Raw genomic sequence first — 25,005 nt, forward strand, 5'->3', positions numbered from 1 at the left:
TAGTGAAATTGATATATGATGCAAGAAGAGCATAACCATATATTTGGGATAATAAGTTAGACGGTATGTATCTTCTTGCATTGGTCGCTAAGCTCTACTGGTAAGCAATTAAGCAAATGCAACTTCTCTCTGTTTTTAATATGCCATATATTCGGCAACTTGTCATAACCATCTCCTAATCATGGTGTTATATAAATATAACCATGATATAAGTTAAACTGTATATGTCTTATAATCGGTTAATCGTACTAGTATCACGAACCATAAAGTATGAACTTGCACTACCATTCAGCGCCGAGTGAGAAATGGAGCTAATGGTTTGATAATTAGTTACATGCATGGTGGACTAGCTAGAGCACGCTCGTTGCAAATTTCTAATAGAATATCTTAAAATATAATAAAAGAAAAATATTTTAAATTAAATTTAAAATACTACTCAATACTTAATTATCATTCTTATTTTATTATTATATTTATTATTACATTTTTAAGTTTTTCAGTATGTATCTGTAATGGAGTGCTCTGATGCCTCACAACACGTGAATACCGATTATCTCAAAGTTATATGATAGTACATGATCAGTTCATGTTCTTTCCTTTTTTTTACTGAAAGTTTATGTTCTTTCTTTTCATTCGACTTGCATTTGCATCTCCTAAATCTCGAATATTTATTTGTTATTTTTTTTGTAAAATCATGCGTAGAATCAGAGTTACTGGCAACAATGTTAACCACTTATCATATTCAAAAATATTGTTACTCGGATAAGATTAGGGAATTGATTTTTTCCTTCGATTTCTCCCGGCCGCTTTTGGGCGTATCAGAACGAACAAACACTCCACAACTATCGACCCGACATTTATTGAAACGACGTACGAGATATGAGCGGAGAGAGAGATGGAGATCGAGACACGTTCATGGAGAATATTCTCTTTATTTAGCCTATATATAAACTTGGGAGCTTCATCGATCACAAGTTTCACTTGTGATAAAACATTTTATCGATCAGTTTTGTTAATACTCTTCTTTCGTTCTTTCTTTGAATATTCTCTGAGAAAATGTCTTGCTGCGGAGGAAACTGTGGTTGTGGATCTGCTTGCACGTGCGTCAGTGGTTGTTGTGGAGGGCAAGTCTATTGAGCCTCTCTAATATATTTTTTTGATTCATTATATGTGTTTCATTGGATCTTGAACGGTTGTTGTTTCGGTTGTTGCAGTTGCAAAAAGAACCCTGACTTGGGCTTTTCTGGCGAGACCACTACGACTGAGACTTTTGTCTTTGGTGTTGCACCGGCCATAAAGAACCAGTACGAGGCTTATGGCGAGAGTAACGTCGAGAACGATGGATGCAAGTGTGGATCTGACTGCAAGTGTGACCCTTGCACTTGTACATGAATAAAACTTTAAAATGGCAGAGATAGTCAGTGTCTTTTAATTAAGTAATAATATAACCCTAATGATGTTTTTAGGTTTCGCTTTTTTATGTTTAATAACGGCTGCATGCAGCCTTGTCTTTGTCATTTCTTTTAGCCGATATTAATGGTCTTAGTTTGTGTGTTTGGTCTGTCTCTGCCAATATGTGACCATCATGAGTCACTTTGTATTTCAGTGGAATGAAGTTTTTTTGAAAAAGAGTTTTTTAGTTTCTTGTTTGAGTCTCTTATATGATAATATAATTCAGAACAAGAGCCTTTTAATCTTTATTTTTCAACTTCATTGTCAAATATTTTTAACCACAACTTCTTGTCGTTACTAAATGATTAGAGTATGGTATGAAGAAAGTTGAAACATGATAATGATGTTAACGGGCCAGAACATCAACTTGGTAATTTAATCTCTCTCTAACCAGTTTCTTGGCACAATCTTGGTAATTAAGATCTCTCTTTACTCTATTGACAATTTTTATAAGCTGGCAAGCTTTTGTTGAATTTCAACTTGTAGATAAAATAGGCCATATCAAAGCACTAGAAAGATTCAGAATTAATAGTTCTTAGACTAAATCCAACACACAAAAAGCCAAATAAAAGTCTGTATACAACTTAATAGAGAGCTTGCAAAAGCTGCCTGAGTTTTCCAGTGATGCCTCCAAGGCCAAAAGAGGTGAAGAAGTTGATAGAGAACCTCATGTTCTTAGGATCGTCCGTTGGGAAAATTTATTAGCATATAGAAAGTAAATATTATTAGAACGTTAGAATCCCTGTAATGTCTCAGTAGTAACTATCGTATATTACCTTCCATCTTTGTATATCTCTGTACATATAAACAGAGCCTTCTACTTTAATAGAAAATTATTTCTCCACAGCTAATATGGTATCAGAGCCATATCGGTTCTAGACCTTTTTTTTCCCCCCCTTTCTCTATTCTTCTTTTTCTCTCGGCGCCTAAACCTTCTCTTTCACTCTTCTCTGTTACGAAATCAAAACAAACATCATGGCTTTGAGTCTACTGCTGAGCGAACCTCTGTGTTCAATACACAGGATCCTCAAGCCACTCTTTTATCTGTTAATATGTCTAGCGTGACAAAACTCACGCATCAGAACTATCGTATGTGGGGAAGACAAGTCCGTGCCTTGCTTGAAGGTCATGAACTGCAGCAGTTCATTGACGGATCTGATGACGATGTGCCTTCTCCAACGATTCAAGTCAATGGAGTCTCCACCCCCAATCCAATCTACGCCCCTTGGAGACGTCAAGACCGGTTGTTGTACAGCGCCATTATTGGTGCAATCTCCTTACCACTCCAAACCATCGTCTCAACCGCCAATACAACGAAACAAGTTTGGGATACACTTGCTGAAACGTTTGGGAATAATACTCGCGGACACATCCGTCAACTCAAAAATCAGATCAACAAATGCTCAAAAGGTACGAAAACGATTAGTGAGTACATGCGTGGAATCAAGTCCAAAGCCGATGAACTAGCGCTTCTTGGCAAACCAATGGATCCAGAAGATCTTACTGAAAATATCTTGGGAGGTCTCAGTGAAGAGTACAAGCCAGAAATTGATGCAGTCAATGGGCGTGACAAGCCCATCTCATTCAATGAACTTTTTGAAAGGCTACTCAATAGAGAAGCAATGATCGTATGCACAGAATCACCAGCTGCAGCTCCTATTGTGGCACATGCAGCTCCTATTGTGGCACATGCAGCAGACAGCCGTCCACGCTACAATTCCCGCACTCCAAATCATCAACAGAACCGGTACACGCAAGGAGCTTCACCACACAACAACAATCAGCACAACAACCATCAGAACAACAATTGCTTCTCCAAGACATACCTTGGTCGTTGTCAAGCTTGTGGCACACAAGGACACAGTGCAAAATACCGTCCTGAGTATCGTATAGTCAAAGGCAACGGCTCTAATTCACAGTGGCCATCTTCACACTCGACTTCTCAACCATGGCAGCAACAACACCAGCCGCATCACTCATCACTACAGGAAATGTGGGTATTAATAGCGTCGTAGCATAGCGTTTTTTGCTTCTCTGCTATTGTATATAAACACGGGCCTTTATAATAGCGTTTTTGAAATGTATAAGCTATCTTTGTAGTCGCGGGAAAATAAAATAATTCAGCCGCGTTAATTTGGTAAGTGGAGGCGCCTTACCATTGCAAATCAAAAACTAAATGCTATCGTATATGAAAAAATATATTAAAAATAACTTAAATATTAATCGAAACCGAGACTTCATTCTCTTCACTTCACTCTCTTCACATTCCTCAAAATCAAAACCGACTCATCGAAGTTCTTCAGAGTTCTCTCGAGTCGAAGCTTCAATTGGTATGAGTTTCGATTTGATTCTGAGTTTAGAATAGAGACTGGTTCTCTCGAGTCGAATCTCTTTGATTTTGGGTTTCTCTTTGATTCAAATCTCTTTTCACATGCATGTCCGCGTTAACACATGATTCGATTTTGATTGTGGGTTTCGATTATGATTGTGGGTTTCGATTAGGTTTTGAATATGATTGTGGGTTTCAGTTTGATTTTGAATATGATTGAAGGTTTCGATTTGATTTTGGGTTTAGATTTTTTGATCGAATGGCTTGATTTGATTTTCGATTTGTTTATCAGTTTCAGAAATGGCAAAGACAAGAGGACAAGTTGGTTCTCGTCGGAGTAAACGTAATCAAGGCTTGGAGGTAGTAGATCAAGAGGACAAGGCACCGCAACTAAAAGTGAAGAAAAGAACAGCAAAGAAAACGGCTTCCCCTAAAAAGAATTTAGTTTTAACGCCAACGAGAAGAAGTAGTAGAATCAAGAAAGTGGCTGCTGAAGATGATTACATAGAAGATGTAACACCTCCTAAGGATGATGAGGTAGAAGATGTTACACCTCCTAAGGATGATGAAGTAGAAGATGATCAGGCTGAGAAGTCAATGTCTGAAGAAGATAAAGACGATGAAGAGGATGTCAATGGGAAAGAGGATGAAGAAGATGGCGATGTCAATGGGAAAGAGAATGAAGAAGATGGAGATCTCAATGGGAAAGAGAATGAAGAAGAACCGGCCAATATGGAAGATGATGGAGTTCTTAATGAGAAAGGGAACGAAGAGGAAGCTTGCGAAGAAGAAGCTCGCGATATGGAAGAAGATGGCACTGCGCAAGATGATGAGATTCCTAGTACTGAAGGAGTTGAGCTAGCAGGGGAGGAAGTTTCAAAAAAAAAAAAAAGAGGACCTACAAAGTTGCGTAGAGTGGCTGAAAATCCCAATGATAAGATTATGGTCACATTCAATGACATTGGTGAGCATGTTGGACCTGGTTCAGTAACCCTATCGTCGTTTCTTGGTCCTCTTGTGAGGGAACATGTTCCGGTTACACTTGCCGATTGGAGAAAACTTGATGCAGCGACTAAAGCAACAATGTGGGAAGAAATTCAGGTTTGTATATATATTAGTATGTTTTGTTTAACCGCAAGATGAAATTATAAACATGTTTAACTTGATTATTGTGATGCAGGGGAGGTTTAACTTGCAAGAAGAGTGGCAGAAAGCTGTTATTTTCAAGCAGCTGGGAAATGTGTGGAGGGCTGGGAAGTCAAGGCTGGTGTCACAAGTACGTGTGGCGAAGACTGCAGCTGAGAGAATAGCTTTAAAACCGAGCAACATCCCATCCCTTCAACTGTGGAACACTTGGGTTAAGAGTAAGACTACCAAATCTTTCACAGTGAGTTATCTACAACTAAGTAAGTTTCATCCTTAAAGGTCATGTCTGATGGATATAATCAATGTCATATTTATATTGTAGGAAACGAGTAACAAGTACAGAGCGATGAGAAGAAATCAGATTCCTCACACCACCAGCCGCAAAGGAATGCTTCGTTTAGCTGATGATATGGTAAAAGAGTAGTCAAACATCTACATATTGTAGATCAGCTTGTTAGATTAAAATGGTAGTGAGATATGTTTGTTTTCATATAGAAAAAAAAGAGTAAAGACCCAAGTAAGGTGAGTAGATCCAAGGTTTGGATTGCGGGACACACTCATGCTGATGGCAGACCTGTGAAGCCCCAGTTTGCTGAGACTATTGTAAGCATTATGGAAGTTGTATATTGTGTATAGTTAATAGACTATGGCAATGAATGATTTTGTGTTTAAATGATTGTATCAGGAACAAATACAGTCACTTGACAGTCGGATGGACTCCACATCAGCTGCTGATAACATAAGGGAAGATGCTGTGAGCAAGGTTTTGGGAAAAGACAAACCTGGACGAGTAAGGGGCTTTGGTAGAGGGATTACAGCTAATAAGCTAGCATATCTGCAATTTAGAGACGCTAAGATTGCAGAAATGAAAAGTGAGATTGAAGAGTTAAAGGGGATGGTGCGAGAATTAGCTGAGAAGAAGGTAATCCTTTTCATTACCTTTGGTCAATTAGTTTTAAGACATTTACGATTTCCGTTGCCTTTTCTCAGAAAAGTAATGTTGATGCTGAAACATCTGAGAGTAGTGGTGGATTCAAAGAAGGAGTCAGAGTACAAATACTGGATTGGATTGAATCAGAGGATGTTGTTGTTGGTGAAGGAGAATTCTGCTCTGCTGAACCGAAGTACAAAATTGGTCGTATACCAATTGGTCCTAATGCAGTGGCTATCGTAGTTAAGTATGCACTAAGCGCATCAGCTTCACTCTGGAGGCCTACTACGGATGTGTTAACTCTTGATGAAGCTGTGGGATACAAGATATCTTGGCCAATGGATAAAGTGATTTTGGATAAGGATCCAAACTGTTCTGAAGATTTATCTATGGTAAATTTTCAAATCTTGTTTTCTTCTTACAACAATTGAGTCATCTCTAATCATTACTAAAATTTCTAATTTCAAATCTTGTTTTAGCAAAGCAAGGAAGGTGAATATCGAAGATGCAAGATATATGATTGGACCAATGATGGGACGAGGTCATTGCTGAAGGTCTCGTGTGCTCTTCAAAATCCAAAGACATGGTTAACAACATACCTCTGGGTCCCAATGCTGTTAGTGTCGAAGTAGTGAAGGTGTTCAATGATCAAGCATATTTGTGGAGGCCAACCGCTGATATGTTCTTGATTGGTGATGCACTTAGCGAGAAAATAGCATGGCCAGTCCTAAAGGTTGAAGTCATGCCTACACCTGCTACAGAAGTAACACCAACTAAATGTGCAGGGAAGAAAATAGCATCACCTTCGAAGCCAGCCAAGAAAAAAGCAGTGGTATGTAATTGACATGAAGTTAAATTTTTTTATTTGCCTGATGATTGATGTTGCGTCCTTGATTGATGTTGGAACTTGCTTCTGTCATCTTGTTTGAGTTGTAGAGTCCAGGCAGCACTAGTTCGACCAGAAGTCCGAAGCAGAAGTGCACTCTCTTGGATTGCAACAACTCTGGACGTAAGGTAGCTGAAGGAAGGGTAGCTTCAACGGATCCGAATGAGTTGTGCCACTTTGTACCCCTAGGTCCAAATGCAAGCAAGGTGTGGATTGATGTGGCTAAGATCGGTGATGCAAAAGTCTGGAGGCCAAATTCAGAGATTGAATACATATCTGATGCAATGGGTTCGGTTGTGGCATGGCCAAATGACAAAATCAAGTTTGTCTAAAATTGTCGTCTGAAACATTTTTCAAGTTGGTTCTCATCGGCTATGTATTTCTAGTGTGTGATCGAATGTTTAGGTACTTTTTTACTCGGTTGAAATCATGTATGATATTATGTAACAGTTAGCAGACAAAAAAACAAAAATTATGTGTTATATTATGATATAAGGTTATGTGTGAAAATGTTTAGCTTGTTAACCCCTATACCCTTAAGTGCATAATTTTACATTAAACCATAAGCTTTAAAAATTAAATCCACAGACGGGAAGACCAAAAATTAAAATCCTATACCCTAAAGTGAAATCCCTAAACCCTAAAGTACAAACCTATACCCTATACCCTAATTGTACTTGATTTCACAATTTTGTTCATTCTTAAAAGGATATTGTAATCTTAATTTCACAAAACTGATTAGTTATAAATTTTATAAACACTCATTTGTTCAAACCCTATACCCTAAGCCTTTGTACATACAAATAAGTAGTAGTGTTTATGAACATATGAGCTAGATTGATCAATCTTATAAAAGCTCACATAAAAAATTTATATTCATACAATTTTTTTTTTGTAAAATTGGAAAACTGAATATTTGATTTTTAAGATTTAATTTAATTTTTTTTTGCTTCAAAATCATATTTATATATTAATTTCCAGATTTCAAACGAAATTAATACCTTGAGCCAATAAGGAGTAACCTCCAAGATTGCAGACGTGGCAAACCATATGCCGATGGATGTGTCTTCCCAACTTCAATCTTAGCCATTCTTTTTATTTTTTGAGCCAATGAGGAGCAACTACTAAGATTGCACTCGGATTAATCATAGACCGTCCGATTTCTCTCCAAATCTTTGATCACAACCGTTCATTTTTTTCTGTCTCTGTTTGCACTCGGAAAATTTCAGAACACAACATCTCTCTTTCTGTCGAAACTCCTTTCTGTCTCGCGATCTAAAATCGAAAAAACCCTAAAGAAAGCACATGTATCTCTCGAGCTAAAATCAAACCAGCTGTTCCTGTATTCGCCGATTGAAAGTAAGCAAATGGATAAGTCGTGGATTTGGCTTCCAAGGTATAACCTAAAATCCCTCGATCTCATTTCTACTCGCCGATTGAAATAAAGCTAACTTCTTTTGTCTGATTCTTGTAGGAATAGCCACGAGTATTCAGAAGGAGCAACTAATTTTGTGAATTCGTCCGCAAAAAGATTGGGAAGTCTGTCTGAAATGCTATGCCCTTGTAGAGACTGCCGCAATCTGAGCCATCAGTCACTGGATAAAATTGTGGAGCATTTGGTGATTAGGGGTATGGATAAGAAGTATAAGAGTTCTCGTTGGAGTATTCATGGAGAAAAAAGAGATTCTGCAGAAGACAGTGTTCTTCAATATGAAACAGAGGCGTTTGATTTGTTTAAGACAATATTCTCCATGGACGAAGGTGGTCCAAACCCGACAACTGACAACGAAGACGATGAAGCACCAGAGGAAATTGAGTTTAAGAAAAAGCTCAGAGACGCTCAAACGCCATTATACTCGGATTGTCTCAAGCACACAAAGGTTTCAGCTATCATGGGACTTTACAGATTCAAGGTTAAAAGTGGTGTGTCGGAGAACTACTTTGATCAGCTGTTGGTTTTACTTGAGGATTTGCTACCTGAAGACAATGTTCTTCCCAAGAGTTTAGCTGCAATCAAAAAATTTCTGAAGATCTTTGGGTTCGGCTACGACAGTATTCATGCTTGCAAGAATGATTGCATATTGTATAGGAAGGAGTATGAGAACCTAGAAAGCTGTCCAAGATGCAAAGTTTCAAGATGGGAAATGGATAAGCACAGTAATGAGTTAAAGGTGGGGATTCCGGCAAAGGTCCTTAGATATTTTCCAATCAAGGACAGGTTTAGGAGGATGTTTAGATCACAAAGGATGGCTGAAGATCTGCGTTGGCACTATACCAATGCCACTGAAGATGGTACAATGCGGCACCCTGTTGATTCTATCTCTTGGGCACAAGTGAATGCTAAATGGCCAGACTTTGCTGCTGATCCACGGAATCTTCGACTTGGGATTTCTACAGATGGGATGAACCCTTTCTCCATGCAAAGCACCAATCACAGCACATGGCCAGTGTTGTTAGTGAACTATAACACGCCTCCAACCATGTGTATGAAGGCTGAGAATATAATGCTGACTTTGTTGATCCCTGGTCCTACTGCTCCTGGTAACAACATTGATGTTTACCTAGCACCACTGATAGACGATCTAAAGGATTTGTGGGCTGAGGGTATTGAAGTGTATGACTCATTTGCGAAGGAGAACTTTAATCTCAGAGCCTTGCTGCTTTGGAGTATCAGTGACTATCCAGCCTTAGGAACACTGTCTGGATGTAAAGTAAAGGGGAAACAAGCCTGCAATGTATGTGGAAAGGATACACCTGCAAGGTGGCTTAAGTTTAGCCGCAAGTTTGTCTACATGAGTAACAGAAGGAGACTACCGCCTGGCCATCGTTACAGATATAAAAAAGCTTGGTTTGACAACACTGTGGAGGAAGGGAATGCTAATAGGATACAAACAGGCGCTGAGATATATGAGACACTACAAGCTTTTACGAATGATTTTGGTAGACCTCTAGAGAAGGAAAAAAAAAGGAAAAGACTAGAGTTGGAAGATGATGAGAGGTTACAAGAAGAAGAGTGTGAAGAATCAAATGAACTATGGCGGTGGAAGAAGAGATCAATATTCTTTGATCTACCTTACTGGAAGGTAAACTATAGTAACTGACCTATATTATCTGATTACTGGAAGAAGAGATCAATATGTCTAACAGTTTCTTGTTTAATGTGTTAGGAGTTGCCTGTTCGTCACAATATTGATGTTATGCACGTAGAAAAGAATGTGTCCGATGCTATATTGTCTCTGTTGATGCAAAGTGCGAAGTCAAAAGATGGGTTGAAAGCAAGAAAAGACTTAGAAGATATTGGAATCAGAAAGCACTTGCACACAGAGGTGAGGGGAAAGAAAACATACTTACCTCCTGCTGCCTACTGGTTATCGAAGAGAGAGAAGACCATTTTCTGCCAAAGGTTAGCTAAGTTTAGAGGCCCTGATGGTTATTGTGGTAATATTGCGAATAGTGTTTCAGTTAACCCTCCAAATATTGGTAGTTTAAAGTCGCATGATCATCATGTCTTAGTACAGAACTTGTTACCAGCTGCATTAAGAGGGTTGTTACATAGGGGTCCTAGGATAGCCATAAATAGATTATGCAGTTACTTCAACAGGTTGTGTCAGCGCATCATTGACCCAGAGAAACTTATATCCATGGAGACAGAGTTTGTGGAGACAATGTGTCAGCTGGAGCGCTTCTTCCCTCCAGCCCTTTTTGATATCATGTTTCACCTTCCACTACATTTATCAAGAGAGGCACGGTTGGGAGGACCAGTTCACTTCCGATGGATGTATCCCTTCGAAAGGTTTGATCAACATCTCTCTTCAATATATCCACTTCCCACAATGATGTTTGACTAATATTCATATTTCCTGAGTTATAGGTACATGAAAACACTAAAGGCTTTTGTTAAGAATTATGCAAGGCCAGAAGCATGTATGGCTGAGGCGTATTTAGCTGGAGAATGTGTTGCATTTTGTTTAGAGTTCCTTAAAGAATCAGTACCAGTTCAAGAAGCAGTTAATCGTAATGAAGATGTTGAGGCTGATAGAATGGTGGTTGAAGGCCGACCTCTGCAGAAGGGTATAGAGGTTACCCTGTCAGATAAAGATAGAGACATTGCACATCGATATGTGCTAATGAACATGGCATCTTTGGATCCCTTTCTTGAGTAAGTAATTCTCTATGTTTCTTCTACTTGTTTTACTCATAATTTCATTTTCATATACTGTTGTTTAATTTAAAATCAGGATGCATTTGGAAGAGTTGCAAGCTAAGGATGCTCGATTGGCTAAAAATGAAACTTTGTTATGGAAAAACCATACTGAACACTTTACAGAATGGCTTAAAAATAAGGTTACAAACTCCAAATTCTTTTCTTGATTATTATTGTAAATACTGGTTAGCTTGTTTGGTGATGACTGGTTAGCTTGTTTGGTGATGACTAGTTAGCTTGTATCATGATGCCTGGTTTGTATCTTGAAGAACATGTCCATATTTTAGCGAATTGATGTCTGAGTAGCTTATAGCTTGATGAAACTGTCTGGATTTTTAGTATTTTTATGACTGGTTAGCTTGTAGATTGATGATTGGTTTCGTGGTACATATTATCATGTTTTGATTATAATTTAAGTACCTCGGCTTGATGATAATCCTCTGATTTCCTGCGGCAGATTCATTTAGACTCAAAAGATAGTCATTCTAAGGAGATAAGGTGGTTGGCATTTGGACCAAGAAATGTTGCTTTAGCACATAAAGGATTCATCATCAATGGCCAACGGTTTCATACTGATGCGGTCAAGCTGAAGACACAAAACAGTGGAGTAACTTATGAAGCCTTTAGCATGTGTAGATCAAGTGCAAGAGATATGAGACAGGTCGCGGATATGATTACATACTATGGAGTGATAAAGGAGATTTTGGTCATCGACTATCACATGTTCAAAGTGCCACTCTTTAGATGCAACTGGGCAAACACAGCGAATGGTGTGAAGGAAGAAGATGGCTTCACTCTTGTTAACCTTCATATGAACCAAGCAGCCTATTTGAAAGATCCATTCATTCTACCTTCTCAAGCGAAACAGGTTTTCTACTCTAGGGAGGATGATGCTTCAAATTGGTATGTTGTTATGAGAGCACCACCTAGAGGTTATCATGAGTTGGAAACAGAAGAGGATTTAGGTGGTGCTCCTTTACCTGTCCAAGAAGTTGATGATATGGGTGATGATATGGATGATGATAGTGTATATGTTAGGGATGATTGTGAAGGTTTATTAGTGGTAGATTGATGATATGTTGTATGCTTGTGTGATGGTTTGTATGAATGTGATAATGTTGTGTTATGGGATTTGAATAATTATATTGATTTTTGGAATTTTAATAATTTATATTGTTTTTATTTCATATTTTCGAATTAATTATTTAAAAATCAATTCAATAATTATTATTAATTAATTTTGGGATAATTATAAAACTAATTAATAACACGAAACATTTGCTATCTTTGCTACTAGGAAAAATCAAATTATTTGGTTCTAATAACATTTATTAAACGTTATTATAAATACTAACAATTGCGAACACAAAAGCGCTATTGTTATACACTTAGTAATAGCACAGAGGAAAATCGCTATTAAAAGGGTTGGACTTTTTATAACGGGTGATGTCAGAGCGTCCAAGGAAATGCTATTAAACCAAAATGATAGCGCTTTTCGTCCGCTATTACTAACCACATTTCCTGTAGTGCATGGCAGCCTCGCGCCAATCCAGCCTTGATGTCGGATTCTTCTACATGGCTTCTCGACTCTGGAGCTTCCCACCACATGACCTCTGACCTGACTAATCTCTCGATGCACACGCCTTATCATGGTGGTGATGATGTCCTCTTAGGCGATGGCTCTGCTTTGCAGATATCACACTCCGGTTCTGGCTCTCTTCCCTCTTATACTAAACCTTTTTTCATAAATAATATTCTGTGTGTTCCTTCTTTAGATAAAAATTTGATATCAGTTTTTCAATTGTGTAAAGCTAATGATGCTGCTGTTATCTTTACTCCCACTTATTTCCAGGTAGAGATTTACAAACGGGGGTCCTTCGGGTGCAAGGAACACCTAAACATGGCACCTATGAATGGCCGAAAACTCTCAGCTCAACTTCACCTTCTCTTGCTTTTGCTTCTCTAGTGAAAACCACTCTTACTGATTGGCATTCTCGCTTAGGTCATCCGGCTTTACCGGTTCTTCAAAAAGTTATTTCTAAGTTTCAGTTACCTATTGTTTCCAATGCTTTGTTAGCTAAACCTTGCTCTGCTTGCTCAATTAATAAAATGCACAAGTTGCCTTTTTCATCTTCAACGTTAAAATCGTCTCATCCTTTGGATATTGTTTTCTCTGATGTGTGGACTTCTTAGGTAGTTTCGATTGATGGTTTCAAATAGTATGTGCTTTTTGTATATCATTATACTAGATACACATGGCTTTATCCTTTAAAACATAAATCTCAGGTTTATGAAGTATTCACCAAGTTCAAAAGTTTGGTTGAAAATCAATTTCAACATAAGCTAAGAACACTATACTCTGATAATGGGGGTGAATACATAGGTCTTGCTGCATTCCTTTCCTCACATGGCATATCACATATGACAAGCCCACCACATACACCTGAGCATAATGGTATTTCTGAGCGGCGTCATAGACACATTGTAGAAACGGGTTTATCCCTCATGACGCATGCCTCGATGCCTAAAGGCTACTGGTCTTATGCTTTTGTAGCTGCTGTTTATCTAATAAACGGAATGCCTACTCAGAACTTAGAGTTTCTAACACCTTTTGAAAAATTGCATGGTCATTCACTAAATTTTCTTACGCTTCGTATCTTTGGTTGTTTATGTTTTCCATGGCTCGAACCTTATGCTTCTCATAAACTTGATGATAGATCAAAACCTTGTGTTTTCTTAGGATATTCATTGACTCAAAGTGCATATTTATGTTTAGATAGAGTCACAGGCCGAGTTTACACCTCTCGCCATGTTATTTTCCATGAATCAGTGTTTCCATTCAACACTCCATCTCCTGTGATTGCACAAGTAGATGCCTCTGATTTGCTGTCTCCTTCTAATGCTCCTGCTTCTGTTATTAGTCATGTCTCTAACTTGCAGGTACCTATACCGCCTGAAGTTGCAGCTCCCTCATCAACAATGGCTTCTACACCGCGCGTACCAAACATTACAGTCTCTCAGGAACCAGTTGATGAACACAGGAAAACAAACACGCAACCAGAACCAGTCACTGTTACGGTCAACCCTAACCATGGCGTCTCTCTTCATTTACAATAACCATGGCGTCTACCTCTACATGTTGGTTTATGTCGATGATATAATCATCACTGGGAGCAGTACTCCTCATATAAACCGGTTTATCGATTCTCTCTCTCAACGTTTCTCTATTAAAGATTTAGGTCATTTATCATATTTCCTTGGAATAGAAGTATTGCGATCTTCTCATGGTTTACATTTGTCTCAACATAGGTACATCACTGACTTACTCCAGCGAATGCAGATGTATAACGCCAAGTCTATCTCCACTCCGATGTGTCCACACACAACCCTTTCGCTTAGTTCTGGTCCTGCAATGGATGATCCAACACAGTACCACATGGCTGTAGGAAGCCTGCAATATTTGTCACTCACCAGACCTGACATCTCCTTTGCCGTTAATAAACTATCACAGTTTATGCACCAGCCAACAACAGAGCACTGGTCAGCCGTAAAAAGAGTTCTACGATATCTCTCCGGGACAAGAACACACGGCATCTCCTTCTCCAGCAAAAACAATCCGACTTTACATGCTTTCACCGACGCTGATTGGGCTGGAAACAGAGATGATTACACATCAACGGGAGCTTATATTGTCTACCTTGGCAGTCACCCTGTTGCTTGGTCTTCGAAAAAGCAAACTGGTGTAGCAAGATCTTCAACTGAAGCTGAATATAGATCCGTTGCAGCGACAGCCGCAGAAATATGCTGGATCACATCTCTCATGAAGGAACTCGGTCTCTCCATCTCACAAATCCCAGCCATTTATTGTGACAACATGGGAGCAACATACCTAGCGGCTAACCCGGTATTTCACTCTCGCATGAAACATCTAGCTCTGGACTATCACTTTGTTCGACATCAGGTGCAGAATGGTGTAGTGCGGGTCTCTCATGTGTCTACTCATGATCAACTAGCAGATGCTCTAACTAAACCACTCTCCAGACCACGTTTTGAAGGCCTATGCATCAAGATTGGACTCTCCTCCGTTGGTCCATCTTGAGGGGTGTATTAGCATATAGAAAGTAAATATTATTAGAACGTTAGAATCCCTTTAATGTCTCAGTAGTAACTATCGTATATTACCTTCCATCTTTGTATATCTCTGTACATATAAACAGAGCCTTCTACCTTAATAGAAAACTAGATTTTGACCCGCGCTTTCAAAGCGCGGGTTTATTTTCCTTTTTTTTCAATTGACAAATATTTAGCGTCATATTTCATATATTTGTGTTTTATTTTATAAAAGACTTAAACTTTTTATCTTTCTTTATCGTGTTTCATTTTAAATGACTATTTATGTTTTAAAAATTAAACTTTATTTTTTTAATGAATTAAGTTGGTATAACTCTGATGAATTAATTTTATTATGTGGTTAATATTTTTAATAAAAATAATTATATACTTTTAATAAAGATTTATACTTTTCAATGAAAAAATCAATTTTTTTTATGAATGCTTAAATTATATTAAGAAAAGAAAAAAAATTAATTAAGAATGGTTGAAAAAAAAAATTATTTGAACTTGGACTCAATGGCCCAAAGAAAAAAAAATGTGAGAATTAGATCTGATTTCTTAATCGGCTCAAATGGCCCAAGAGAGATCTGATGTGGATAGTGGGTTGGATCCGAAAATAATGGCCCAATATAGATGTGTTATTAATATTACTTGATTGTAATTAATGAAACATGCAATGTTAATAAAGAAAGGGCAGACTAAGGTAAAAAAGACAATATGATCCTGCTTTAATAGTATAGATTAGTTCTCCAAAGCTAATAAAATTTGCTCAAAGATCTCCTCCATGGCTGGATCCTGAAGCTTTTCATTCAAACCCCACACCCCCAATTGCTCAGAGAGTTCTTGAAAAAGAATCTTCACAAAGATACGTGAGGACGTAGAACATGGCTACAATCCTCAGCTTATTGGTCTCAAGGCGATGAAGTGTAACATATTGCTGCACAAACAGATTCTTGAAACATTCTATGTACGCTTTGCTTTTGAGACAGAACCTTTGTGCTAACTGACCATAGAAGGAACGGTAAGTTCTCTCCTCAGTGCAACATTCCAAGATCATAACGCATAGCTCCATCTCTTGACCTGGTTTGATTCTGATCTGGAGTAGTTTATGCACTACTTCCTCAAAGTTGAGACTTGACATGATTGTTTGGTAGATTGTCCTCCTAAGACTGACAAGATCAGTTTCTGTATGATCTTCTTCTTCTGTATCTTCTTCCCCAAGTATCTTCCTTTTGAGCTGCTCGTACTTCCTCTCGTTTTGGTGGAACTCAGGGTCGGGTTTGAAGACGTCTAAGGAAGTCTCGGGATCGATCTCATCAAAGAGAGAGATTATATGTGTTACTTGCTCGTCAAGTAAATCTAACTCAGGACGAATGGCTTTGTGACTCTCAAAGTTGCATCTAACCAAAGACTCAACCAAACACTTAGACGTGTAATCCAAGTCACCTTCTTGAAGAATCCCTCTAAAGATGTCGAAAACTGTCGGAGAAACCTCAAGAAGCGTGGCTCCACACACTGTAACAAACGCAACAGCAACCTCAACGGTGTCTCCACTAGGCTCACCAAGAAGCGTGTGGAGAAGCTCGAGTGCAACAGTCTCTCCAGCGACTCGCTGGTCCACGAGATGCGCAAGAAAACTAACCGCAGCTAACAACAGAGGCTTGTCGTTGCGAAAGTAACCCCATCTGAACTGCAAAAACAATCTTTTCAACAAGAGGTCACCAACAGAAGGAAACTTGGAGTTCACGACTGCGACCAAAGCAGCGAACACGTCGGTGAACTGAGGAGGAGAAGCTATCTGAGATTTGAGACATGATCTGCACAAAAGACCTCTTCCTCTTATGAGATTGACTTCAAAGAGTTCAAGAACAACATGGTTTAAATTGTTGGCGTTTACCTTGTTCACCAAGCTATTGATTCTTCTCTGTAGCTCGTCCCACGATTCACGTTCTATATCGATCGTCGTGTCCTTCTCTCTCTTGAAAGCAGGAGCATATCAGCATACAAGGCTTCCATCGAAAACACAAGAGAGAAAAGTTAGGTTTTGGTAATATTCTGAGTCGTTATTTAGCTCTCTATGCCTCTCTATATATATAGCATAGTTATCTCCTCTGTTTCCTTTTCTGTTATTTATTTGTTTTCTCTGTTTCCTTTTTAAATTATTTTTCGTATTTATATTAATAATTAATAATTATATACTTTAATGCATAAAATTAACTAATTTAATTTTGACTAAATATGATATTAAATTAGACAAATAAATCTAATAATTATTGTTTTATCTATTTCCTTTCTAACTGTTTTTCGCATTTATCCTGGACATTATTAATAATTATATATATATATTATAACCTTTTGATGGAACAAATTAACTAATTTAATTTTGACTAAATATGATAATAAATTAGTCAAATAAATCTAATATTGTTAATTGAACATCTTTTTGTAGTTTAGACTCTCGTTTGCATAAAACCTGAGGTATTTTTGCAGTTTTGTATGACTGAAAGTGAAACTGATCTCCATGACATTGTGTATTATTTTGGGTATTGACACTAACCTAATTCATGTAATGTCTAGGGGATTAATTGGATTAAATACAACCTTAAACGTTAACCCTATAAAATAAAATAAATACTAAAAAGCCAAATATAAAACATCAGCTTGTCAAGAGAATAATATATATTCTTTTTAGCTTGGGAGTTGAGAATCTCTTCCATCAAGCAACTTTATCTTTCTCAGGTGATTTGGTTTCATCATCACCCCTCTCTGCCTCTGGACTGATGAACTCGAGCTGTCTTGACTTGAGCACAGCTCTTCTTTTGGATCCTATCCGGTAAGGGGGAGATATATAGTAAGCATTTAATCCATCCTTCTGCTTCTCTTCTTCTTCTTCACAATCAGGGCTCACCTTTTCATCAACAACCTCTTTAGCAGCTTCTTCTTCATCTGTTTTATTATGACCCGGAGCAACAACAAACTTGCGTGGTCTTTTCCTGATAATAGAAGGCATGTTTGGGAATGTTCTAGCAGCTTCTCTCAAGAAAGATTCAAGACTCGTTGGACCTGAACCGTTACTGTAATCTTTTCTACAAGGTGGCAGTGGAGTGAAGAAGATAACAGGTGGTGTGCTTAGACTGCAACCATATTCATAACCATACATACGCTGCTTATCCGCTTCTGACGCCATGTAGTAGTACTCTCTCTGAGGCTTGTAGTAAAGAGGATAACCATTCTCTGGGTTAGGCAACTGAGGAGAACAAGCGTACTCACTAACACTGGTGACTGGTGAAGCAGCTACTACTTCTTGGGGCAGAACAGAAGAGTTTGTTTGGTCCTTTCCTTCTTCATCAGGTTTTTTAAACTGTGTAGTTGCACCATCGAGAACACCATTCTTTGCTGATGAAGTTGCTGCCATCACTGGCTTGGCAGGAGTGGGCTTGGTAGTAGCATACTTGGGTGTTGGTGGTAAGCTACCATTAGCTAATAAGAACTCTGACTTCTTCTTCAATGAACTGTTCCAATGGTTCTTTATCGAATTGTCGGTTCTGCATCAAGTTTATTAAGCAAACCCTTTTCATTAAACCAAGAAGCTAACTGATGCAGATAGATATTTGGAAATACCAATCAAATGTTACGCTATCTTTGTTCTTTGTTTTCGGTAGATCTATGGATATCTCAACCAATGTAAAAAAAATTTAGTTTATTTGTGGATTCTAATACTAAATTAACCTTGTATTCTCAAAATCAACGAACTACTAATTATATCCTTTAAAGCTTCCGCTACATCACCAACCCTTGTATAGAATCCTGACAGCATGCACCAAAGAAAAGTACATACCTGCCGGGTAAGACCTTAGCAATTTCAGCCCATTTGTTTCCATAGATTACATGAGCATTCAAGAGAGCTAACTCTTCTTCTGGGGTCCAAGCCTCCTTGTTGATACCAGGATTCAAATGGTTGTACCACCTGCATCACATATCACAAACACACACATTGAAGCTTCCAAAATGATTTGTTCATTATGAATTAAATAGCTACCTCTCTCTACATTGCTTCCCAATTCGACCTGGCAAAGACTGTGATATAAGAGACCATTTCTTAGGCCCGTATTTTTCAACAAGCTCAACGATTGTCTCATCCTCCTGCAAAAAAAAAAAACAATAACTTTCAAGCTCTTCTTACATTCACAAAAATGAAAAGAATCAGAAACATAACGGAACCTGTTGCGTCCAATGTCCCTTGTTAAGGTTTGGATCCAAAACTTTCTGCCACCGATGCATGCATTGAACTTCAGTCCTATCAGGGAGAAACTCAGCTGCAAAAAGAAATAAATCAATTCAAACAACAAGAACAGTTCATAAAGACTTACATAGAACAAGAAGCATGGAACTAACAGTCATTTACCTACTTTCTTCCAGGACTTGGCTTTAAACCTACAAACTCCTTGTCTCAATATCTCATCCTGCAATAAGTAAAGACAACTCTCATCTCAATTCAAGAACTATTGATCCACCACAAGTTTTAAGACAGATACTAAACCTCTTCCGTTGTCCAGCCGGCGCCTTTGGTTCGCCTCATAGGACCACTCGTCCTCCTGGCATAATTTAAATAATTACAAAAACTTTAAACAAGACAAAAGTGATCACACACAGACAATAGAAAGTAAGAATGTAATAAACAAAAAGAACCTATGCGTTGAAGATACTGTAGCAGTTGGAACAGCACCAGGTGACTTGAGGAAGCTACTACTACTGCCTTCAGACACAGAAGAGGGAGAAACAGCTGTTGATTGCTTACTCTCTATACACTCATCCTCCATTTTTTTTCTTTTTCCTGAAGATCCATTTTAATTCCATGAGAACAACATTCAGACAAAACACGCAAGCAGACAGAACCCAGATCTCAAAAAAGACAAGAACTGAGTAAAAAATCTAGGCTTTATAACAATTCTAATAACGTAAACTGTTTACCAAGAAGCCCTAATAGAATTTGCGTCAGTTTCAGACCTAAACAAACCGTGAAGTCACAACTTTCACCACATCTGATCACAGGTACAAAACCTTAAGCCCTAATTTGCCCGTTGAAGCAGAGAGAGAGAGACTTTGGATCCAAACAGAGCAAAAAGACAAAACAAAAATATTATAACGAATACTTCTTCTTCAGCTGACCTCACCGTTTACCTTATTAGGTAAACCTATTTTCTATCTCGGCCGGTTTATTCTTGTAGGTTAATCAAATTCACTATTTCTTCTGTTCCAAAATGTAAAATATTTAAAAGATTTTTTTTATGTTTAATATATAAAATGCTTTCATACTTTCTTGATAGTTTTCACTTTTATTAAACACGGTATAACCAATAATATTTTATAGTTTATTTTATAATTAAATAATTATAAAATTATTTTTAAAGATATTTTAAAACAAAAAAAAAATTCCTGAGTAATTTTACGTTTACATAAACCAGGAGTATTATTCAAAAGGTAAACAATGTTCTACAAAATGAAGTGTCCATAATGAAAACTTTGTTTCAGAAAACATCAATATAGTCCAAAATCATAACCATCCTCCTCCTCTTCTTCATTTTCCTCTTCGTAGAGATTCTCACCGTCTGGAAAATCTGTGTTTATGTCAAATGATTCTACATAGCCTTCTTGATCTTCTTCTTCATTTTCACCATCCTCTAGTTTATTGCTCTTCACTTCCTTCTTCTCTTCCTTCGTCTTTTCCATGACCGTCTCGGTTCTTGAAATCTTGGCTGGTTTCTCAGTTGGCTGAAACAAACACAATGAGCAGAAAGTTATACAAAGCTACAGACTCATATACACAACCAAAAAAGTGATGGTAATTAAGGAAACAGAGGAGAGACTAAAAAAAACTTACAGATGTATCAAAGAGTTCGTCCAAAAGATCGTAGTTGATTAACCCACTAAGCCTCTGCAAAACGTCAAGATTCAACTCAAGTCATGAGTGTTAACTTTAAGTTTATGGACATGATTATGAACCATTCAGTTCCGGGTCAGTGTAAAGGTATCAAAAGAAGAGACATTTTAACCTTTTTATCAAGCATTCTGCGAACAGCTTCCGTGGCTGTGGCTGGAGGAGGTGCATTCTTTTCTTCCTCAGCTCTTTTTTGTTGCTTTTCCTGTATGGAGTTTGATTGAGCAAACCATACGTCAGATACTTGATACAAAGTTAGGAACATAATTGCAACAAAAAAAAAGCTGAAATGGAGACACCTTTCTAGATTTTGCTACAGCAGCTCTAGAAGCCTCAACAAGCTTTCTTGCGTGCTCTGGCAAATTAGAGCTGCTCGCGTTTAAAGCGTCATTAGCCGCCTTCAGAGCAGCTTCCTTATCTGCTTGCTCCTACAAGAAAACAATTATAGTTTTGTAAGATTCTTGTGTATGTGACAACTGATAAAAGAATCCACAGAAGATAACATAGCCTCAGAAAACCACCTTAATATATTCTTTGTTCATTTCTTCCCATACCACCTTCTTATAGCGCCTTTCCTCCTCGTTGTTAATGTAGCAATCCACCTGAGTAACAGTCAAATATTACGACCAGACCAAGATCAATCTAACTAACACAAGAAAGCGAGATTATTGCCCACCTCAGTATCACTGACGTCAGAAAAGTTGCCTGATTCATCTGAAACTTCACTATCATCCTCATCTTTTTCCCCTTCACCTTTCTCTGTGACACAGCACAAAATAAAGATTCTCAAGAGCTCAAACGTTAGCAAACAAAGTTTAATCTGATTTAGATAGCAATTGCGCACTCACCTGAACATGCTTTTGCACTTTTGCTCACACTGGAGCAGACTGGTTCTCTCACGGACTGCCAAAAGAAAAATATTCAAGCATAAGATTCCACCAAAGCAGAATTGAACAAGCTTGGTAAGAAAACACTAAACTTACATTTAGTTGTTCATCATGGTTTAGGCTACTAATCCCTCCTTCGTTTTCTTCTCTAGCTGCTTTTTCTTTTTCCATTCTCTCTTTCTCTGCTCGTTGGAAGGCAGGAGGATCCGACCCACCAACAAGTCCTCCGGAAACACTTATGAACTGCAAAAAACATCAGACTGTTAACTCTCATAGCCATTTGCTAAGGTTCCACAATCATGAAAAGAGACAAAATAGGCATAAAACCGGAGACTTACATCACGGTAACATTCCTCACATAGTCCATAGTTAACAGGCTTACTATCCTGATGCATACAGTGCACCGTCTCTTTGCTAGATGTCTGGTTCGTGGCAAAAGATCTTTTATGCATTTCCCCTTCTCTCTCTGAGAGCTCCTCAACCTAGCCACCCATAAAAAAACGGTGTCAATATACATATAAGGTACAAACAAGAAAAGCCTAAAGATAACTAAGGAAAACATTATCTAAAACACCCCATAAAATCCTAAACACTCAAAGTCAATCGGTGTTTGTCAGATAATATGAACAGTTAGCCAACAATTTGACAAGTAAAACTCTTTAGTCTTAAGTCTTAACTCACACTTAAACTTCCAGCCTCAGTATCTCCAAACTCATTCAACCTTTTTGTTAGAGTTGCTTCACATATATGCACAATCCCTACCTGAAATATTAATAAAAAATACACCATATCAGCACTAAATTTGTTAAATAAAAGTGCTAAAACGTCTCTCCACTCATCTTTAAAACTACTTTTTTTTGTCTAAGATAATCATATCTTACAATATCTGTCTTAGAGCACTTGATACCATAGGCAAGCGCGGCTGTGTACAGTGCTGCTCCGCATATTCCACTAGGTTTCCGGCCAGTCTGCAAGGCATAATAGACAATAAATAACGCTAAGATGAAGGGTATGAAGCGATCAACAAACAGAAAAAGAAGTCAAACCTGTATCCAATCTCTCTTCATACTAGCTATAATGTCTCTAGCTGTTCTTATGACCTCTTTATCTTGTTTGCCTTTCAATAAGGCTGCAAGTGTGTGATGAAAAGAGTAAACTGGGTTAAGTACTAATCTATATAAATGTTTGTTTCTTGGCTGATGTTCAAAGCAACTAACGAAATAGAATAATAGTAACATTTAGTATCAACCAATACAGAAAAGAATTGAGACTTGAAAGAAAACATACTTACCGTTTGAGAACCGAGGAATATAGATTGAAGGATCAACAAGCTTTTCATAGTTCTTGTTTTCCGCAATGTACAGCAATTCACAGAGTTGCAAGTACACAGCACCTAACTCATAACTAGACAAGAATTTTATGAAACAAAAACATCAAAACCTGTATTACAATGGAAAGAAAGAGAAACAGCATGGAAATGAAGAAGATGAAGAAAAACGCATCTTACACGCTAACACGAAGGTAGCTTGAGAAATCAATAAGAAGAAACGGGATGTTCTTTTCCCTACAGATGAAGAGAGGTTTTGGTCAACATACAAAATGGTATTTTAAAGAAGAACCAGAACTAGGAGAGCAACAAGATGGGTTACTAAGAACCTAACCTGCAAGTCAAGTAGAGGCAGGAACACTGTACTAGTTCAGTTCTGCGGCCCTTAGTGAAATTTTGCTCAACTGCCATCTGTCAGAAGATAAATTGAGTTAAAAAGGGGCAAAAGTCCTAACAAATTAATTGCGAAAACCAGACATACTGTAAAGAATCGAGTAGCCATGTCAATCACATCATCTCTCTCATCACCAAGTCCCAAACCATCTCTCAAATTCATAAACTCATCTCTAGCTGCAAATAAGAACCAAGGTTTTGGTCAGAGTTAACTATCAGGATCTGAGTTGCATTAACGTCAAGTATCCAATAACGCAATGGTTAATGTTAAAATGACTACACCAACTAATCAATTATTGAACTAAAAAGTTAGAAACGCAATTAAAGAGAGGGGATTGCATCATTAAGCTGAATCCAATAGAGCAATTCAATCAAACATAAGCGAAAGCTGTAGAGTACATACCTAGTCTAATTCTCCTTTCACGTGAGCTTGAAACCCCACTTTGAACACTTCTCACTACGTTACCTGACGCTTGACTCTGCAGGTACAGAATCGAGTAAAGGTAAAGATCAAACTATAATAGAGAGAGTCATAGGAACATACTGAACTAATAACCGTAGAAAGCTCCTAACTTTTCTCACCCTAACTAACCCCTTCAGAACATCAAAGCACAGATTTTGAAATAATTCCAAGACTATCCGACAACCAATTGAGACAAGAGAACATTCGACACATTCTTACCTGCCCAGCAGCATTCTTAACGAAAGTGACTTCAGTAGAAAAGTTGAAATTTTCCAATATCCTCCCGCATTGATTACACGCCCTAGCAACATTACAACACACAAAGTTTCACACTTTGAAGCTAAGAAACACATAAGTGAATAATCACAAACACTTACAGTGCACCATCGTAGGGGCGTATCCCGGAGACGCTCTTCCCACAGTGGTTACACCACACCATGGCTCCTCCCCACCCCAAACTCAGATAAAGCTACTAACTTTGCTAATCAATTGGATCCAAAAGGCTTCAATCGATTTCAAAACTGCAGCGAAGATCAGATTGTTTTCTGGCGAAATCAATTTGGTGTTAGCGATCGTGCGAGAGAGTGGAGGGGATTAGGGTTTAACGGTGTGTGTAATTTTATATAACTTACCAGTTATAGCTGAGGCTGCGACGATGGCTGAAGAAGGAGAAGGTGAGAGAGATTGTGTTTGAGATATTTTTCTCCCAAAGGTGACTGCCCGGAATCGAACTCGGGTCCCCAAGAGTTAGGCAACAGTTCGTGGGCTATTTTGTTAGATAGGATAGGAGGGATAGGATACTTTATAAGCCCCTCAAGTACTGCCTTCTAATCTAATTGGCCCCAAATGTTTTAGGTTTTTCACTAAAACACCCCTTTACTTTTTGTTTCTGCTTTATTTTCACACCTACAATCGAATCTGTTTATTTTCTGGTTC

General features: G+C 38.1%; 7 protein-coding genes across 9 annotated transcripts; 4 read left to right on the plus strand and 3 right to left on the minus strand.

The window, feature by feature from the left end:
• The first annotated feature begins 965 nt into the window (after positions 1 to 965).
• On the plus strand, positions 966 to 1,615 carry LOC106439197 (metallothionein-like protein type 2, MT2-18). Its single transcript, XM_048750184.1, has 2 exons — positions 966 to 1,124; positions 1,215 to 1,615. The coding sequence occupies exons 1-2, from the start codon at positions 1,057 to 1,059 to the stop codon at positions 1,390 to 1,392; spliced, it is 246 nt and encodes an 81-aa protein (XP_048606141.1). The 5' UTR covers positions 966 to 1,056; the 3' UTR covers positions 1,393 to 1,615.
• Positions 1,616 to 3,448: 1,833 nt separating this feature from the next.
• Positions 3,449 to 5,421, plus strand: LOC125583362. The gene is made up of 3 exons (XM_048750183.1): positions 3,449 to 4,882; positions 4,962 to 5,168; positions 5,250 to 5,421. Exons 1-3 carry the CDS (start codon positions 4,082 to 4,084, stop codon positions 5,349 to 5,351), a joined length of 1,110 nt encoding a protein of 369 aa, XP_048606140.1. The 5' UTR covers positions 3,449 to 4,081; the 3' UTR covers positions 5,352 to 5,421.
• A 218-nt stretch (positions 5,422 to 5,639) lies between these two features.
• LOC111204515 lies at positions 5,640 to 7,076 on the plus strand. Its single transcript, XM_048749488.1, has 5 exons — positions 5,640 to 5,849; positions 5,918 to 6,250; positions 6,338 to 6,417; positions 6,480 to 6,690; positions 6,795 to 7,076. The coding sequence occupies exons 1-5, from the start codon at positions 5,640 to 5,642 to the stop codon at positions 7,074 to 7,076; spliced, it is 1,116 nt and encodes a 371-aa protein (XP_048605445.1).
• Positions 6,399 to 12,130, plus strand: LOC125583361. Of its 2 annotated transcripts, none has more exons than XR_007320391.1 (2): positions 6,399 to 11,088; positions 11,406 to 12,130. XR_007320391.1 is itself a non-coding variant. In XM_048750182.1 (2 exons), the coding sequence occupies exon 2, from the start codon at positions 8,295 to 8,297 to the stop codon at positions 9,843 to 9,845; it is 1,551 nt and encodes a 516-aa protein (XP_048606139.1). In that variant the 5' UTR covers positions 6,399 to 6,690; positions 6,795 to 8,294; the 3' UTR covers positions 9,846 to 12,130. The 2 variants fall into 2 exon arrangements, 1 of the variants encoding a protein (XP_048606139.1); XM_048750182.1 differs by having other exon boundaries at positions 6,399 to 6,690; positions 6,795 to 12,130.
• Positions 12,131 to 15,893: 3,763 nt separating this feature from the next.
• Positions 15,894 to 17,371, minus strand: LOC106384222 (pre-mRNA-splicing factor CWC22 homolog). The gene is made up of 2 exons (XM_048749489.1): positions 17,360 to 17,371; positions 15,894 to 17,039 (listed from the first exon to the last, which is right to left on the minus strand). The coding sequence occupies exons 1-2, from the start codon at positions 17,369 to 17,371 to the stop codon at positions 15,894 to 15,896; spliced, it is 1,158 nt and encodes a 385-aa protein (XP_048605446.1).
• LOC106384221 (transcription factor MYB3R-3) lies at positions 17,047 to 20,046 on the minus strand. Its single transcript, XM_022698173.2, is given in 8 exon segments — positions 17,047 to 18,606; positions 18,900 to 19,028; positions 19,101 to 19,204; positions 19,283 to 19,377; positions 19,467 to 19,524; positions 19,602 to 19,656; positions 19,751 to 19,893; positions 19,895 to 20,046. Coding segments are annotated over 8 exon segments (1,437 nt in total). The 5' UTR covers positions 19,919 to 20,046; the 3' UTR covers positions 17,047 to 17,777.
• Positions 20,047 to 20,475: 429 nt separating this feature from the next.
• On the minus strand, positions 20,476 to 24,833 carry LOC106388955 (transcription factor IIIB 60 kDa subunit-like). Of its 2 annotated transcripts, XM_048750180.1 has the most exons (20): positions 24,702 to 24,833; positions 24,447 to 24,614; positions 24,289 to 24,370; positions 24,010 to 24,085; positions 23,695 to 23,783; positions 23,548 to 23,624; positions 23,394 to 23,450; positions 23,178 to 23,290; positions 22,933 to 23,015; positions 22,768 to 22,854; positions 22,568 to 22,648; positions 22,225 to 22,368; positions 21,983 to 22,129; positions 21,848 to 21,902; positions 21,676 to 21,758; positions 21,521 to 21,601; positions 21,299 to 21,427; positions 21,115 to 21,204; positions 20,943 to 20,996; positions 20,476 to 20,833 (listed from the first exon to the last, which is right to left on the minus strand). In XM_048750180.1, exons 2-20 carry the CDS (start codon positions 24,506 to 24,508, stop codon positions 20,600 to 20,602), a joined length of 1,824 nt encoding a protein of 607 aa, XP_048606137.1. In that variant the 5' UTR covers positions 24,509 to 24,614; positions 24,702 to 24,833; the 3' UTR covers positions 20,476 to 20,599. The 2 variants fall into 2 exon arrangements, with proteins under 2 accessions (XP_048606137.1, XP_048606138.1); XM_048750181.1 differs by having other exon boundaries at positions 24,447 to 24,708.
• Between the last annotated feature and the right edge of the window lie 172 nt (positions 24,834 to 25,005).

Source organism: Brassica napus, chromosome C3, assembly GCF_020379485.1.
Source record: "Brassica napus cultivar Da-Ae chromosome C3, Da-Ae, whole genome shotgun sequence".
NCBI lineage: Eukaryota > Viridiplantae > Streptophyta > Magnoliopsida > Brassicales > Brassicaceae > Brassica > Brassica napus.